Source organism: Equus asinus, chromosome 7 (genome assembly GCF_041296235.1).
Source record: "Equus asinus isolate D_3611 breed Donkey chromosome 7, EquAss-T2T_v2, whole genome shotgun sequence".
In the NCBI taxonomy this organism is placed as follows: domain Eukaryota; kingdom Metazoa; phylum Chordata; class Mammalia; order Perissodactyla; family Equidae; genus Equus; species Equus asinus.
Genome location: NC_091796.1, coordinates 3,088,801 through 3,107,177, shown reverse-complemented (window position 1 = coordinate 3,107,177; position 18,377 = coordinate 3,088,801). Strand labels below are relative to the sequence as shown.

The window sequence follows — 18,377 nt, the reverse complement described above, 5'->3', positions numbered from 1 at the left end:
AATGTCGTGGACGTAGTCACATTGTAGCTTTGGACTGTTCATTGCTCAGTGTATCACACCTGACTCCTCTTTTCAGGCTGGTCTCTGGTCCTAGATGGGGACAGTGTCCTGAAAATTCTTGTCTGAGTTTCCTTCTGCATTGGCAACAGTTACTGGAACTATGGGGTCACATTTTCACTCCTCTTTTACTGTTTTTCTCTATTTATACTTAAGCAGAGTATATTTATGTATAAAAATATTTAGAAACTACAAAAGCCTTGCCATAAAATTAGAATCAAAGATTCTATGATTTCCTTGGTGCAGTTTCAAAATCTTAGGCAATGTAAATGCTGGTTATGACAGATTAGTCCCTTTATGAAAACCACTCTTCCTATGCTGTTAAAATTGGATGAATCTAGCTTTTTCATTGATCTACTTATTTTGCCTTTTTGTAGAGCTTAATACTACAACTGGAAGCCTTCCTTCGACAACACCGATGTCTCCCTCTGGCTTGTCTGCTCAGAACCTGGTCATGTCTTCCTCAGGGGTGGGAGGAGATGCCAGTGTCACGCTGACTCTGGCTGATACTCAGGGTTTGCTCTCCGGAGGACTGGACACGGTCACACTCAACATCGCTTCTCAGGTGTGTGCCTCACTGCCTTTCCCTTCATGGTAGAGTTATGGTACTATTTCAAAGAGTAAGCTTGGGAAACTTTATTCATTTATTCTTTCCTAAATATGTATTCTGAACTGTTTTCCAAAATTAAAGTGGTTTTTTTGTGATTAAAAAAAGTAATATGTTAAATGCAAAAAGGGAAAATCAAGAAAATGCAGATAATACAGAAAAGTATTTAAAAAAATCCACTACCCAAACAGAACTACAGTTAACATTTTAGTGTCTCTATCCTCCTCAACTTTCACATGCATCCACACAGATAGCATAGTTTAAAATTTTTGCAGAAATGAGTTCGTGTATATATCATGTAGTGTCAGCTTTCCCCTTTGATTATGTTGTAAACATCCTCCCCCGTCAGTGATTTTAGCAGTGCCAAAGTGTTTTAGTGGCTGTGGATTGTTTTGTTTTATGGACGAGTTTACTGAGGGGCATTATGTTGCAGTCAAGGTTTCAATAATTAGAGTAGAAGTTCTCATGTTCTGAGCTGAATCCCCCACGAGCAGATATGCTGGATCGAAGGGTGCACCTTTTATATAATGCATTGAGCTAAGACGCTGGAAAACCTTTTGGAGTTTAATTTGAAAAATCATTATGATAAATTATTAATTGTAATGAAGATTTATTATGATCAAGCTATGTCAGAGTTTTGTAAGTTGACCTAGCAGATAGTTCCTGTTCCTATATGCCTGTCCCTGGCCGCGAGAACAGCAGAAGGTGCCGCAGAGCCGGAAAGCTCGTTTCTTGTTCTGTCTACAGAACACGTTCTTGTATTACCCCTGTCTCCGCTTTTTAGGATCCCTGTATAAGAAAAACAGTTAAGGTTGTTGCGTCTAGAGCAAGATTAGTTCCAGTCTTGTCACAGCCCTGTGGTGGCTATTTTGACTCTGGAGAAGTGACTAACCTCTTCTGAGTTCTAATTCTTTTCATCTGTAAATAGTGACATTTCCTGCACTGCTCCAGGGCCAGTGTTCAGCCAGCTTGCATCAGGACAAGCACAAATTGTTGCAGTGGAGAATGCTCACTCACTGTTGGCAGATAGCCCTTTCAGGGACACTGGTGGAGGTCCGCCAGCACCGCAGGGCCCTTTCCTGGGGCAGCCTGTGGCACACTGCAAGTGAGGGCCCAGGCACTCCCTTGGAAGTAGTGGCTTCCATTCTGGCTGACCAGCATCTGGGCTGAGTAGCTCTGGGTAAGCCCTGCCTTGAGCCCTCCTCTCATTCCTTCCAGGGACCCTGCTGTGACAAGAGGCCAGTTCTAAAGTTCCAGAGGTACTTGCGCATATTATAACTAGAATTGTCTTAACCCCAGCTGTTTAAAGCTTTCTTAATTCCATGCCCTACTTAGCTTTCATCTTCCTACAAGTTTCTCATGTTGACTGTTATTGGTTCTAAATATCTTGACATTTTCATTGAGGCACAGTGTTTTTCTTAGTTAATTAAGAATTGTATAGGGCAGTGAGATTATGAACTGCTAAGAAAAATATTTCTGGTGAAATTATAGTACATGTGAATAGTAAATTAGGTTGATTTACAGGTACTTGATAACCAGTCAAATTTGTTATCCCATCAAGTCTCATTCATCAATAGGGCCAACCCTTGGTCATTTTTTACCAGTATTTCCCAAACTTGGTTGCACATCAGAATTTTTGGGTCTCCATCCGAGGTTGATTCAGTGGTTGTGGGTGGGGCTGGAATCTGTGTTCCTCACCGTCCCTCTTTCCCACTTGATTCTGATGCAGCTGCCTGGGCTGAGTGAGGAGCTGAGCTGAAGCCCTGCTCCCCTCTGCTTGGGAGCTTGCAAAGTTCATGTGTACTTGGGGAATAATGAGAATTATTGTAATTCCCACCTCAGTGAAAACCAAATATAGCAAAGAAAGAAATAGACTGCAAGTAATAATACAAACCAAAAATAAACGACTTTCATTTTAGTGGGTTCAGGTCACCACTTCCATGAGTGTAGCTAATTGTTGAGCATTTATTTTATTACACACTTGATTTTTGAATCAGGGTGTTTGCATTAAGAACACTTAATATTGGCAATTGAAACACCAATAATAAGCTAGTAAAGTACATTGTATTCTGGCTTTTTAAAATTAACCCTTTTATTTTGAAGTAATTGTAGATTAACACGCAATTATAAGAAATAATACAGAGATCTCATGTACCCTTTACCCAGTTTCCCCTAGTGGTAGCATCTTGCAAAACTATAGCACAGTATCAACCAGGTGTGGTCACTGACTCAGTCAAGGCACGGAACATGTCCCTCATCCCCATGGGGATCCCTCAGGTTGCCCTTTTATAGCCACACTCACTCTCCCCTCCCCTGACAACTGCTAGCCTGTTCTTCTGTAATTTTGTCATTTCAAAACAAAAGAGAATTATCATTTCGCTTTGATAAACCTACGTAAGCTTAGAGTCTCAAATATCTTAGCTTTTGGTTGAGAATATATGAATTTATTGAGCCAACACTGGTTCTTATATATATCAGAATTTCCAGCCAGCATTTCTGTTTGTCTTTGATTAATAAAATAAGGAAATGTGAATTTATTAATTTTAATTGACACTGTTTTTCAAAGTTGGGTAGTCTGATAAGAGTGGTGGCAAAAGCCAGCAATAGACACATAACAAAAAGTGCAGAAGTAAGTGGTATTTGAAAGTAGCAGTATTCAATGAACTTCCCTTTGTTTGTTTGTTTCCTTTTTTTGGCGAGGAAGATTGGCCCTGAGGTAACACCTGTTGCCAATGTTCTTCTTTTCGCTTGAGGAAGATTGTCCCTGAGCTAACATCTGTGCCAGTCTCCCTCTATTTTCCATGTGGGACACCGCCACAGCATGGCTTGATGAGCAGTGTGTAGGTTCCCACCCAGGAGCTGAACCTGCAAACCCTGGGCTGCAGAAGGAGAGCACGCAAACTTAACCACTATGCCACCAAGCCAGCCCCCAGTGAACTTCACTTTGTAAGGGGGATAAGGAACATGAATCTTTATAACTTTTCAATCTATTACATGTTTGTGTAAAAAAAAATTTGATATGTGGAAATACCTAAAATATCATTATTTGCTCTTTTTCTTTGCTGAGGAAGATTCACCCTGAGCTAACATCTGTGCCAGTCTTCCTCTATTTTTTAGTATGTGAGTAGCCAGCACAGCATGGCCACTAACAGAACGGTGTAGGTCTGGTCTGGGCCACCAAAGCAGAGCACACTGAACTTAACCATTAGGCCACTGGGGCTGGCCTCATCATTTTCTTTTTTTAAAGGTGCCTATGGGAAGAAAAGAATCTTAAGTCAATTTAAGAAACTCTCTTTCTCAAGTGTCTGTGAGGATGACTTTGTAAATTTATCTTCTGTGCTACGTACCCCGTATTCCACGTTTCCTCTATTTCCCTGTCTGCCTTAGGTAGTGTCTTTCCCGTAAGAAGTGGACCTGAAATTCTCTGGTGGATGAAGTTTTCTTAAATGCCATCTCGGTCCTTTTGTCCATCTCCCCTCCCCCTCCTCAATCCTTTGTCTGCCCTGTTGGAGCTCAGCTTTGTCACTCTCCTGAAGACATTAAGAAACAGCCCTCACCTTCAGCTGCAGGGTGCTAGTGACATGGCATGATTTTTATGATCAGCCAGTGTTCTTAGTGACCCCTTACCCCCTTAGTGTTATGCTTTGATGGTGATTTTTCTAATTAATGTCTCAAGTGAGCGTTTTAATTATGTGTAAAATATGTGTAGAATGCAGTTTGATTTTAGCAGTTCAAGTTGTATGCTAAGGTGTTTATATAGATTCAGCATTTTCTGTACATAGTTGGTTCATTTAAGCTAAACTTCCTCTCGGCGCTCGCCCCCGATATCCCACCCCACCGCATTCATTCTCTTTTTGTCTCAGAATCACAGTCAATAGATAAAGGCATGCTGGAGTGGTAATGAGGCTCAAAGTAGTTTTGTATAGTATAGCAAAGTTGTATGTGTATTTTCAAACAAGCATTATTTAATAAACATTAAGTAAACATTTAAATAAATATTCTTTATAAATATATATATTTTACAACTTTATTGAGATATAATTTATTTTTTTATCATAAAGTTCACCCATTTATTTAAAGGGTACAATTTAAAAGTGTTTAATGTATTTACACAGTTGTGCAACCATCGCCATATCTACTTTCAGAACATTTCATCAGCCTGAAAAGAAACCTTGTATCATAGCAGTAAGCAGTCACTCCTGGTGTCCCCCCAGCCCAAGGCCCACCCCGCCCCTTGCTGTCTTCCCCAGCCCTTGGCGACTACTGATCTCTGTTCTGTCTCTACAGATTTGCCTCTTGTGGACATTTCACATAAATGGAATCATACAAAATGTGGTCTTTTGTGACTGGCCTCTTTCACTCAGCATATTGTTTTCTAGGTTCATCCATGTTGTAGCACATGCCATGCTTCATTCTTTTTTATTGCCAAATAATATTCCATTATACCACATATCCCACATTGTTTATCCCTTCCTCAGTTAATGGATATTTGGGTTGTTTCCCCCTTTTGGCTATTGTGAATAGTGCTGCTGTGAACGGTCTTGTACAAGGTTTCAAGTAGACGCAGGTTTTCATTTCTCTTGGGCAGATGCCCAGGAGTAGAATTGCTGAGTCATATGGTTATTCTGTGGTTAACTTTTTGGGGACCCACCAACTTGTTTTCCAAAGTGACTGCCCCATAGAAGATCTTTTAAATGATGACTGAATGTGATAATGTCATAACTTCTAAACTAGTGATAATCTTTGCCAGGGTCAGCAGTTCCCAGCCTTACTCACGGACCCCTCTCTCTCGGGCCAAGGGGGTGCAGGCTCTCCGCAGGTCATCCTGGTGAGCCACACCCCGCAGCCGTCGTCTGCCACCTGTGAGGAGATCGCCTACCAGGTGCAGTATGCCCTTCTCCTCACGTCCTCTCTCGCTCCTTAAAGAGCATGGGTTCAGAAGGGCTGGGGTAGAGGGTCGTGGGGAGTGCTGCATGGCTTGGTGGTTGGGGCTGCGTCTGAGGAGCTGTGTCTCCAGCCGAACCCTGAGTGAAGAGCGTGCTGAGCTGTAGTGGGTCTGGGGGTGGTGTGTGTTGAAGGACTCCTACTAGACCTGGTTCACTCTGTGACTTGGTGTTTAGTGGGCTGTGGTTTTAGCACCGCAAAATGAGATGGAGCAGCCAATAATGTGTGTAGGGGAGGAAGACAATGCCTCTACCCTCTAGGTCCTTCTGGCCGGCCTACAAATTAAATTGACATGAGACAGAATAACAGGAGAAAATCAAACAAAGCTTTGTAACATGTACTCATGGGAGAGACCCGGGAAAGCTGAGCAACTCCCCAGAATGGCCACAGCCGCCACCTTAAATACCATCTTTAGCCAAAGACAAAGGAGGAGGTTGTGGGTGGGAGTTTGGGGCTTCAAAGGGGAGGAAGGCGACACACAGGGACATGGAAAAGCAGGTGTTTGGTAGACAGAACCTTGATAAGAGTGGACTTGGCCAGGACCCTCCTGGTCTGCCGATGCCCAGAGTTATCTACTGTGATGGCCTGTCCTGGGGACACGCCTTTGCCTTAAATTCTTTTTTTTTTGGTAAGCAATTTTATTGGGATTATAATGGTTTATAATATTTTGTAATTTCGGGTGTACATTATTGTTTATCAATTTCTGAATACACTTCATCATGCTCACCCCCAGTAGTCTAACTTTTATCCGATACCATACATATGTGCCCGTTTATCCCTTTCGCCCACCCCCCAACCCCCTTCCCCTCTCGTCACCTCTAATCTGTTCTCTTTATCCATGTGTTTGTTATCTTCCACATGTGAGTGAAGGGGGGAGGTCAGAGATTCTTTCAGAGTCTTTTGTTCTTAAAAATAATGAACCAAAGAGACACATTTAGGGTGGCCAATTCAAATCCCCCACATGTGTAAATCTAGTTTAAAATTTATTAATATCCTCTTATATTTGCTTACTGAGCAGACTTCAGTTTCCCATTTACTGCATTTGGTTGTTTTGTAGCTTTTCTTGTAATACCGTTGCTGATTCTTTTAAGTTTTGCTGTACCTTTCTATATCCACTTACGTATGTGTGTGTGCATGACCTATTTGTCATTTAACTAGTCTTTTTTCTTAAAATGAATGTTTTGGGGGGCCAAAATGTTAGCAAGTAATACTTCTAAATATAGAGGAGTCCAGAAACTCTTTCTTTAAAACTTTTCAGAGTTAGAAGTGCAGTTAATAAATAGTCTTTGAATTTAAGAAGCATTAAATTTTATACTTAAGCAGTTTTAGCAAATGAGTTTCAAGATAATTATTCATTGGTCTTTTCAATGGGACAAGGCCTCTTTTCATAAAGAAATTAGACGTACCCAGTGCTGGCAATTTCCCCCAATCTTGCCTGAGTAACCACAGCTTATCTAACTGAATTTCAGTTTGTGTAACTTTAACACATTTGTCTTGAGGGTTCCCAAGACCACGCTTGAGTTCAATGAAGGACTCACAGGACTCAGAGAAATCTGTCTACTCGTGGTTACAGTGAAAGGACACAGACATTGAATGCTCACTTCTTGTGAATGAAATGTTTGATTCAGAAACAATTTGCTGCTTGTCTTTGAGTTACTCTAACTACTGATAATATTTGTAAGTGTTAGTAGACGATAGTAGACAGCACCACTAACTCCAGGGTTTTGTTTTAGTTTGTGTATTTCCTTCTGTGTTGTTTGTTTTAATCATGTAGTTTTTTATCTGCAGCATAAAACAGCCTTGAGTATCATTTATCCCAGTGTTTTTCAAACTTCTTTTCACTCACAAGAAATCTGTTTTATGCAATGGCCTGAAAACAATGTGTGTTCTTATTGTTTCTTTTCTTTACATACACATTCATGTGTAGACACATGCACACCTGACACAGGTGTCACAAAATTATACCTACCCTTATGGCATGTGACATTTGTGTTATCTTTGCTCTTCTGATCTTTTCTATTTATTCCTTTTTTTCATTCCATTTTTTAAAATTACAGTACAGATTAATAATATTAGAGCACTGTGTAGAAATCTTTTGTTGTCGTTAAAGTATTTTTCTCTAAACTTCATCCATTTCTCTATGTTCTAGTATTACGAAAAAGTATTTGATAAACTGGAAATAATAAAAATGTTGACAAATCCCATCAATTTTCTTCATAATTATTTATAATTTTCTTTCACTAAGTCATCATATATAAATTTTCTTTTGCCAGACTGAACTCTGCTGTTTATAAAAGCTGAGTAATAAACTCCTCCCGCTTTCTTTGTTTTTAGGCTGTTGATGGCATCCTATTAAAATGATTTGAAAACCTGCTAATTGGTTGTGATCCAAAGTTTGGGAAAATGCTTTTATCCAATCAAAAGCTAAAAACACCTGCTGCTGCTGTTATTTATAATGCAGTTTGCTGAGAAAGATCTTCAGCCAAAGCAGTAGCCTTTTTTTTTAGCCTTATCTTTAGTACTTGTCTAAGCTGAAACCACTACCACTAGTAGCATTTACTGAATGCTTGTTGTGTGCCAGGTTCTGTTCTCAGCACCTTTCTTCTATTATCTCATTTAACTGTCACCAGGCCCTGATGGGGAGGTACTGTTCTTAGTTACTGTTTCTCAGGGCTAAGGCACTAACGCTGGCCTGGATTTGCACTGGGGCTGCTACACGCATCTAACACGCTCTCTTCTCTGAGCCCTGCTCTGTCGGTGCATGGCAAGCGTTCCGAAGTGGGGGGGTGCCGTGCTGGTCTGATCCAATGCTGAGGGCCCCCGGCTGACCTTGCCCAGATGACAGACCGTGCACTGTGGGTGGGGTATACCTGTGTTAGTGTGTCTCCTTACTGTTTTGTCACCTGTCAGTTTGCAAACTGCAGCAGTCCAGTAAAGTCACGGGATTTCTGACCCGCTCCAGGTAACTGATGTCTCTGCCAACCTGGCCCAGGGCGGCCAGCCCGAGAAGGAGGGCCGGCTGCACCAGTGCTTGGAGTGTGGCCGCACCTTCGCGTCGGCCGCCATGCTGCTGCATCATAGCAAGGAGGCGCACGGCAGGGAGCGCATCCACGTCTGCCCCGTGTGCAGGAAGGCCTTCAAGCGTGCCACGCACCTCAAGGTACTCTCTCTGCGGCTGGCCCTCGTTCCGCAAGTGCTGCTGCTCCTCACTTAAGATCAGAGGCACTCCGCGGATTCCGCCGTCAGTACATGTCACGGATCTTACTAGTGAAAGGAAAAGACCTGAGTAACAAATTTTTCCATTTTTTTGAGGAAAAGGTCAATGGAGGTAAATGTGTTTACCAGGTTGTTTTGGTTTTAATTGGTCTGTTGGTGTACAGATTAACAGATTGCATATTCCTGTGCAATTCAAAATCGGTGTCCACTGCAAATTAAAATAACATTGCGATACCATTTCTCGCCTTATCAGTGTGGCAAATACTGAAAAAAAGATCTGTCAGCACCTATTGGCAGGGCTGTGGGGAAACAAGAACTCCCATCATTCCTGGTGAGACTGCAGCTTGGTATGACTTCCTGTAGAGAAATGAGGTGGTACCCAGCCAAACTGCATCCACCCTGGGAATTGGTACAAAATATGTATGCCCAAGATTATCCTTGCAGCATTGTCTGTAACTGCAAATAATTGGAGGCCCCCTGTCTGCCCACACGTGGGAGAGTGGTTGGGTAAACTGGGATGTCCACACAGTGGAGAAAGCATGAGCAAGAGCTCTGTGAGGTGAGTTCCAGGACCGTCCATCAGGTGAGGTGCCAGCTGGGCATGTGTAACTGGGTCCTGTGGCTTCTAGGCCAGTGCTCCTCCACCACCACTTCTCAGTGACCAGAAGCGTCAGAATCTGATCACTAATTAATAGCTAATGGATCCCAGACTTCCTTCCTCCACTCTTCCCAGGGAGTCATTCCGTTAGTAAACCTACATTTCTCTTCCAGACCTGCAGGTAACCAGTGCTTCTCACCTCTTTCTGAGTTGAGGAACCCCGTTATTAATGTATTTTGAAAAGAAGACTCTATGTTCAGTTTTAAAACACCAAATACAGAGTGAACTCTCTTTTGAGGGGCTACCACAGTGGGATCGGTGTGTGTGCCACTTATGCCAAGGAATTCCCACCCTATCCGACCTCTGAATTTGAATCCACCACTTAGAATTTCTGTGGTAATGGTCAGGTCGTGTAACATCCACAGCTTCAGTTTCCTAATTTGTAAAATAAGGATATTAATAATTACATTTTATGGTTATTTTGAGGACTGTAAAGTGCTTAGCACAATGCTTAGCTCACAGTAGAGAGTAAAAAAATTATAGCCACAGTAATATTGTCTAACAGAATAAATCCTTTTAAAGAGGAAACAGAATAAAAACAGTTAAAGAAAATTTCTTAAGATGTTTTAAATATATATTGCTATATGTAAGGCATAACTTTTCCATAAACATTCTGAAATGATGTTACACAGTTTGAAAGACTAAATCTGGCATTTTGATACCTATAAGTTGCTTTCTCTTGATGACCTTCAGAAATTTGGGATTTAAAAGAAATTACAATGTGCCAGAAAATAAGAAAGTGCCCATCACACACACACACACACACACACACACACACACACAGAGTAATGGGAACGTATCAAAGGGATGCAGGAGCCAATAGAAAGAGCTCCTGGTGGCCAAAGCTGGAACAGTTGGAGCAAGGAAATAAAGTAGTGTTGGATTATAACCCACAGTACAAAATACACATCCAGGAGTCCTCACTGATATAAATATGATTGACGGAATAAATGAAGAAGAAGAGACAAATCTCCCATGCAGGAGAATTCCAAATAATTGATGTAGACACTCCACCCTGGAGGATGCCTGCACGCTCCTTAGGTGTGAGCTGCCCAGTCGCTTCCCTCTTCCTTCCAGAGGGTACCTGATAGGAGGGGATAATAAACAGACTACCTGCAGTGGAGAAACCTGACAGCATTGCCGCAGCCGGGTGATCGAGGTCCATATCAGCAGTCATGAAGCATGTTGTGTATATCCTTGATATCCTGGCATGGAAATGGCAGTCTAACTCCCCAGTCCCATAACCCTGGGCTAATCATGGGGAAACATCAGACAAATCTCAGTTGAGAGACAGCCTACAAAATACCTGACGAATCCCCTAAAAACTGTCAAGGTTATCCACAACAGGGGAGGTCTGAGAAACTGCCAAGGCGCACGGCTCCTGTATGAGGGGCTTGGACTGGAGCCTGGGTCCACCACACACTACCACCCTCTGACATGACGTGTGAGAACCAGGAGAACGCTGAGCAGAGACAGGCCCGTTGTTATCCTTGCCGCTGACCTGAGTTTCTGTGGGTCTTCCTTTACTGTTTCCGGTCTGTAAAGTTCCGTTACGATCTTAAATATTTCTTCATTCCTGTGTCTTGCCTTTACTAGGAGCATATGCAGACACATCAAGCTGGTCCTTCTTTAAGTTCTCAGAAGCCGAGAGTGTTTAAATGTGACACTTGTGAAAAGGCATTTGCCAAACCCAGCCAGCTGGAGCGACACAGCCGCATCCACACAGGTAACGACTCGCAGTCTGCTGCTGGCGTAGGAGCAGACCTCATGTAAATGTGCGTTGATGACGTAATGCATTATTTTATGAAGTATAAAGCAGAGTCCACATATTCAGTTTTCTCCTAATTTTTGATCAATTTATCATGCTAACTAACTTTTTCAAGTAAAAGATTTTGCTGTTTTCACCGTGACCGTAGGAAATAGAAGCCATCAGGCAAGAACGCCCTTGCTGTCCCGGAGCCTTGACCGCCTCAGCACCCGTCCCCCCCAGTCCTCCAGCTTCCATCCCTCGTGCCTTAGTGGAATTCATTCCTTGTCTTTCTCTTATATCTTCAAACTTTCCTTTACTAGCTTTTCCTGTCACCACCTAAATCTACTCAAGTCTTTTTTTCTTAGAGAAAAAAACAAGGAAACAAAGACACTCCCATCTCCTCTGCCTCTTGTGGCAACCCACCTCAGCTTTGTCCCTACCACCCCACTGACACTGGCAACGTCTTACTGGCCTCTGCTCTCACACAGAAACTGGAGGTCATCCCTGACTGTTCTGCACCGTCACCCTGTCTCCAGTCCCCAGTCCTGTGGATCTTGCAGGCTACCTCTCCCTCAGGACCTTCCTTTGCTTTCTGTTCGCATGGCCCCATTCTGCTTCGGCCAGCACGGTCTCCTCAGGACCACAGAATCGGCCTCCCACCTGGTCTGGTCTCCTGGCACTCCTCCAGCCCTCTGTTCACACAACAGCCAGACTGCAACCCTAAGAGGCAGATGTGCCATCTTGTTCCCCTTCTGAGCCCATCAGGGTGGAACCCTGGGACCTGTCAAGCCTTCGTAATCCATGTCCTCATCCCTCTAGCACCCCAGTCATGGTGAAGTCTCAGTTCTTGAATTCGCCTTGCCATCTGGTGCCCCAACATTTGCAAAGAGTGTTCTCTCTGGCTGGTCATTGTCTTCCCACCCCTTCTGTCTGTTTCCCTGGTCATCTCTGACTCATCTTCAGGTGTCAGTGTGGACACCCCTCCCTAAGAGGCCCCTGTACCTACTGGTGCCCCAGCCGGCCCAAGATGTCTCCTTGTATTGCCAGCAAAGCGCTCCCCATCATGGTCCTTACCCAGCCCACGGGGTCATGCATTCTCAGTGACGTCCTTGTTAGCAGAGATCCCACACCTGCCAGGTGTTCAGCTATTTAGCTTTTGTTTAAGAGACAGAAACTACTGTTTGCCTTTCCTAATGAAATAGATGCATTTGGAGAGACCCTGTGTATTTGCTGGCCGGGGGCTGCATCTCTTCTCACGTGGGTGCTCCATCTTCAGACCAGCAATGGCAGTTTTCCAGCTTCTCATCTCTCCAACTTCCCCTTCAGCCTCCAGCCCGAGAACCCTATGCTTTTAAAGGGTGCATGTGGATAGAGTGGACCTGCCAGGATAATCTCCCTTTCGACTGACCCAAAGTCAGCTAACTAGTGACCTTAATCACCTCTGTGACAGTCCTTTTTCTCTATTTACAGAATGTAATGGCAGGCGTGACATCATCATAGTCACATCCCAGGGATTAGGGCAGGAAACCTTGGGGGCCATGTTTAGGACTCTGCCTGTCGTAGGCGAACTGTGGAAGACCTCCCTTGTCGAGGCCACTGCATAGAAGGAAGAACAGACTTAGGCGTGGCATAGATGACACCCTGGGAGGATGAAGAGCAGGTGCTCTCAGAGTAACCGTGTGGGCCTCGTGCTGATGCGTGGTCCAGGAAGGAGACAGATACCTGACCCGAAGGCAGCCAAGCAGAGTGCATGGGAAAGAACCTTCTAGGCTAAGGGGAAAGGCTTGTGCCAGTCCTGGGACAGGAGAATACTCAACCCCTGGGAGCTTGGAAGTGGATGAGTGTGTGGGGACGAGTCAGTGACAGTGAGGGGACGCAGGACTACCGGGGCCCCAGGATGGGTAAAGCAGAGGAAGATGCTGAGCAGGGACAGGACCAGATCTGGAAGTGGGTGTTCGTCTAGGCCGCTCCCAGCAGAAGTCAAACTTGGCAAATTTTCCTTCCATTTCTCAGTGTCTGTCTTAACTTGAAAGCTATTAACATTTAGAAGAATATTGTATAAATCATGCTTATAATTACATGGATTTGATGTTCTTACGTCCTTAATGTCTTTTTTGCTTTACTGCCCAAGATGTATTAGAAACATTTTGTTTAAACCATATGTGCTCTACTTTTATGTCTAGATGCCTCTAGGACTTTTACTAGCTTTTCATTAAATAGTTTTATTTTGTGCCTCACCCTGGAGTGGATTTGCTAGGATCCTGTGCATTAGCAATCTGAGCGATGGTAGCAGGAAGGACACCATGATGATCTTTTTTAAATTTGCATGCTTTCTTCAGAATTATTTTTTTCTATGTCTGCTTGTCAAATGCCATCTAATGAGAGACACTGACGTGGGGCTGTCCTTTCCCTCAGGGGAGCGGCCGTTCCATTGCACTCTCTGTGAGAAAGCCTTCAACCAGAAGAGCGCTCTGCAGGTGCACATGAAGAAGCACACGGGGGAGAGGCCCTACAAGTGCGACTACTGCGTCATGGGCTTCACCCAGAAGAGCAACATGAAGCTCCACATGAAGCGGGCGCATAGCTACACTGGTAAGAGACGTACTCTCTGCCTGAGAAGTCGTGCTTTTAAATGCCCTGCGACAGACAGAGCTCCACAGTGAGCGGTCAGTGCTGTGTCGTCCCCGCAGGGTTTCAGGAAAGCCCCTTCCTGCAGCGTGCTGGCCAAGGCCTGTGTCTCAGAGTGCGTGGAGCCGAGCGCTGGGGCAGTCAGGCCGGATCTACGCTGCGCGCTCTCTGTGTGTGTCCTGTGGCTCAGAGAGCAGATGGGCTCCGTGTCTCCATGTGGACTGCTGGGCTCCCTCCTGCTCGTCTCTGTTTCCACACGGAATCTAGGAGTGACAGTAAATGGCCTGGAGGAGGCTGCAGGGGGCAGGCGTAGCTCTACAGGGAGGAGAGAGCTGGCAGTGTGATGTGAATGGAGCCTTCGGTGTGGCTCTGACAGAATCAGTGCGTTTTAGAGGCACGGATCTCAGGTTCCCTTCAGTCGTTTGGAGCGCTGTGGTCCCTGAGTGAAGTTAGATGGGCCTTAGCATGGTGAGTGGTGTCGCGTGCAGCAGTGTCTGGGGAACCACAAGGAATAGAACTCTTCGTGTTGTGAAAGTTTTTGAGGAAGAGAAAATTTATTCTCACATCCACACTCTAGTGCTTCCTGCTTTACTTTCTGCTAGAAAAATCATGCATGTTATTACATTATTGATTATTAATTGCTCATCACTGATATTGTATTAATATAACCTTTATGGGAGCGGGCATATGTAACAAGTTATATGTATTCATATTCAAGTAAAGTAATTGTCATCACCGACAGAATTATTTAAGCTGTGGTTCAAATTATTCTTTTTCATTGAGAGGGAAAGCAAATCAATTTAGAATTTCTTGTCTGTATTTAAATTGTCTATATTTAAATGTGGATAATTTTGTGCTGTATATCTGAGACTCTGCCTGTTGTTGCTCTGTCTACACTGCAGGAACTTTGCAGGAATCCGCTGGCCACCAGGAGCATGGAGGGGAGGAACTGAGCCGGACCCTCCACCTGGAAGAGGTGGTGCAAGGGTCCACGAGCGAGTGGCAGGCCTTGGCCAACGTGTTCTGACACGGCCTGCCGTCACCTTAAGGACATTTCTCAAGTTAAATGTTGTGAAGAACAAAGCACTTGGGATTTCTGTTTTGAAGCTTCAAGTGTTAAAAATGTTACCACAGTAGTTTTTTAGCTATAAAATTATCTAACGAATCATTGTCTTTCAGAGACTTAGAAAAAAACTGGGAAAAATGTAGACACGTTGTTCTCATTTGTCTACAAATCACTGAACTCAGGTACTACACTAGCAGTCACACTAGCAGTCTCACCTTCTCCGTGGCCGGTGTATCTAGTTAAAAAGAAGCGAACTGGATCTTACTATCATTGTAGTGTGATTTCTTTGTATTAGCAAAGACAAAGTTAACATGGAAAAAGTAAGATAGCTTTTCCTCCGTGCTTTCTGTTATAAGAAGCATAGCTTATAAAACACACATAAGGTAGGTGCGTGAAGCTCAGAAAAATGTTAGAGACACGCAGGGAAGTTTTGTCCACTTTTTTCTCTGTGCATTTTGAAATTAGTAGAAATTGACTCTTTCTAGTCCGCCATAAGTTAATATAACTAATACCTTGAGAGATGGCTGGACCAATTCTCTCTTCATTACAAATGTCTAATCATTAGTTACAAGAAGGCAGCATCTGGGGCGTAAACTTGGGGAACAGAGTAAACCAACACACAAATGAGGATTAACCTGTCTGCATGGGAGCACACCACACGTCTCCCCAAACTGATGTTCAGGTACGTGGGTTAGATGATTGCAGAAAGCACAAGCCACACATCGCCAACAGAAAATCACAGAATTGTCTCCTAGGAACCAAGTAACCGCGGCCCTGTCCACCACGATAATTAGGAAGTGCATTTGTAGTTTGAGGATAGAACCCATACAAGCTCTGGATCTCTTCATGCATAAGCAGGTGTGTTTTTTATTTCAGGGAATTCTTTAGTGTCATCAATGGTGCCACATTGTACAGTCCCAAACCAAATCCTACCCCGTGCTGGGGCCGAGTGCGCGGCGTTCCTACAGCATTCCAAAGACGGAAAGTTCTGTACTTCATGTGAATTTCTCCTTTGAAATTATTTATATGTTCTATATATAAATACATATGTACATATACAGATTTATGGGCCTCTGTGTGGCTGAACAGTATATTTTGTAAATATAGCACTAGTTCCAATTACAGAGAGAGCATCAGAGTTTTTACCTCCCTACAAGCACTTCAGATCAGTATTGTATTCATTTTATTAATAAATGGATATCTTTTTCATTGTAACATAGAGCTGGGGTTGTTTTTTGTTTTTGTTTTTGTTTTTTTCCTGAGAAATAATTGCCTTTATTTTCTCTCATTGTCTCCCTGGTTTCAGACGAGAGCAGTTTTATTATAAATATTGTATGGACTTTGTATATTAAGAAAGTAGCTCATTTCAGCTTCCTGAAGAAAGAGACATTTCACTGTTATTTTTTGAAAGGGCATCTTTTGATTTTTTGTTGTTCACTTTTGGCGTATGTATATAAGTAACACTGATGGTGATATAAAAACATTTGTTATGTGAAAATATTTAAGTCAGAAAACTGTTAAATAATATTACTCTTTTTTTTCAAACTGCTTTGTGTATTGTATATTTTTTTAAGGAAAAAAAAAAAGCCTTATTTGACTTATTCTTGTGATACTGGACTTATATATCCTGAGGTTTTCCTTGAATGTCAGTGTGTATACCTGGCTGTAGTCGGTATATTCAGAATAATTGTAATGTGCCAGAGTTTTAAAAGTTCTGCTTTTAATGCACTTTCTTTTATAATTTTGTATTAAAATATTTTAGAAATGTTGATTAATTTTGGTGAACAAATATCCCAAAAGTTGAAATTATTGGAATTTTAAAAATTTTGTTCTTGCTAGTTTATTTATTTTGGTTTTAGCATTAAATGTCATCTCAGGACAGTCTCTAAAAGGGGTTTGTTTAATTCCTAATTGTGCAGAAAGCATGGTTCAGTGAACTGTATTGGTGAACTGCCTGCTTATGTAAGGCCTTACTGGGTGAATCGAACCTGCTTTTATTTTGGTTAAAGAAAAAGAAAAAATATGTATCAACAATGCATTTTGTGAGTTTTCCCAATTTATTAGCAGGCAAACACAAGACATTAATGTATTATTTTGATTTACTTCCTAATTGTAAAAGCTGCTTCTTTGCAAAACAGTCCTTGAAAATAGAGGGTTTTGTAAAGATGTAATTTCACTTGAACCTTTGGTGGAGTACAGGTTGATCTTTATTTTTACTGGTTGATAAAAAGTCTTCTGACGAGAGATTTCTAGCTTCCTGCATAACCAGGGTTTTGAGGATCGATAACTGTATTTTTAGAAATATCTCATCATAGCATATCTGCTTTGGAACAATAATAAATAAAAAGTGAAGTTAGGAAATGTGATTAATTTTTTTCTTTTTAAAATACTTAATATAAAATAATTTGGCACCTGAGTTAATTTCAGGTTCAGATAATTTTCAACAGAAAAGAACTTTCATGATATTTTCCTTTACCTCTGTGAAGTCCAGACAATGAAAGCTTACCCTTGCAAGGTCTGTTTGAAGAGCTTCACACTTTAAAAATCAGGATAAGCTTCACTGACAGGCACGCCATCTGTATTAGCTACAAGTATCATTACTGGTCTCAGTTTTTCATTATTGGCCAAATTAAACAATACCCTCGTCATTTAGGTACCTTTTGAAGGGTCGTGAGTCTTTAACCCACTTGTGTGGTAAAGTAACTGAAGCGCTTCAATAAGCTGAAAGGAAGAATTCCCTTTCCACAGACACTGACCTTAAAGCTGGGTTTGTGTACTGTTGAGGGAGCAGGAGGAGGCTAGTATGTATAGAATCCAATGCGTTAGGCAATGCCGAAGTGGCCATATTTTCACAGAATGGTAATAGGTTAAAATAAAAACATCTTTTAAAAAATATAAACTCAAATGCCCCTCCCCCAAGCTCTCCTCTTGCCTCTGGTCAATACTCGGGCGCTTTGGCAGGTGTTTAAGTAGGAGAATCCCCCAAGGACTGGAGGTGAGCCTGCGGCCTGTCGCTCAGTAGGAAGCCCATCAAACTGCTCTCCATCCTCTGATGGGGTGTTACTGATGGAACCCGAAAAATCTGTCCTGATGAGTAATTTCCATCATTCTGTCGAATTTCCATTTCATCCAATTTTGGCATTTAACTAGGGAATGTTTCTTGAGTGCAGTATTTTGTACTCCCCTGCCCGTTGTCATTTTTAAGGAAATGTGAATTTGAGCTTTACAGTTAAACCTAGTATTCTCTGACTTCATCTAAACTCATAAATCATTAACGTGCAAGAGATGCATGCATTAGTACAGGTACAAGATTTTAAAACGTGGAAGTGTATTTATGTTCTTCCCATGGAGTTTCCTCTTTGCAGAAGAATATTTGTAACTCATGAAGACACATTTTTAACATTAAATGATCATCAGATTTATGTAAGTAACATCTTTTTAAGAAAATATG

At 42.4% G+C, this 18,377-nt stretch overlaps 1 protein-coding gene across 15 annotated transcripts in view; it reads left to right on the top strand.

Moving 5' to 3' along the window:
• Positions 1-17,292, top strand: part of ZNF236 (zinc finger protein 236) — a 115,418-nt gene extending 98,126 nt beyond the window's left edge. For 5 of the 15 annotated variants that reach the window (XM_044744028.2, XM_070512841.1, XM_044744032.2 and 2 more), the window contains 6 exons: positions 435-622; positions 5,415-5,546; positions 8,571-8,768; positions 11,079-11,208; positions 13,648-13,824; positions 13,923-14,309. In XM_044744028.2, the coding sequence (XP_044599963.2) occupies positions 435-622; positions 5,415-5,546; positions 8,571-8,768; positions 11,079-11,208; positions 13,648-13,824; positions 13,923-14,173 (1,076 nt within the window). In that variant the 3' untranslated portion in view covers positions 14,174-14,309. Of the gene's footprint in view, positions 1-434; positions 623-5,414; positions 5,547-8,570; positions 8,937-11,078; positions 11,209-13,647; positions 13,825-13,922; positions 14,312-14,762 lie in introns of those variants that run through there. The other 10 variants (XM_070512838.1, XM_070512840.1, XM_070512837.1 and 7 more) reach the window with 6 other exon arrangements.
• The last annotated feature ends 1,085 nt before the right edge of the window (positions 17,293-18,377 follow it).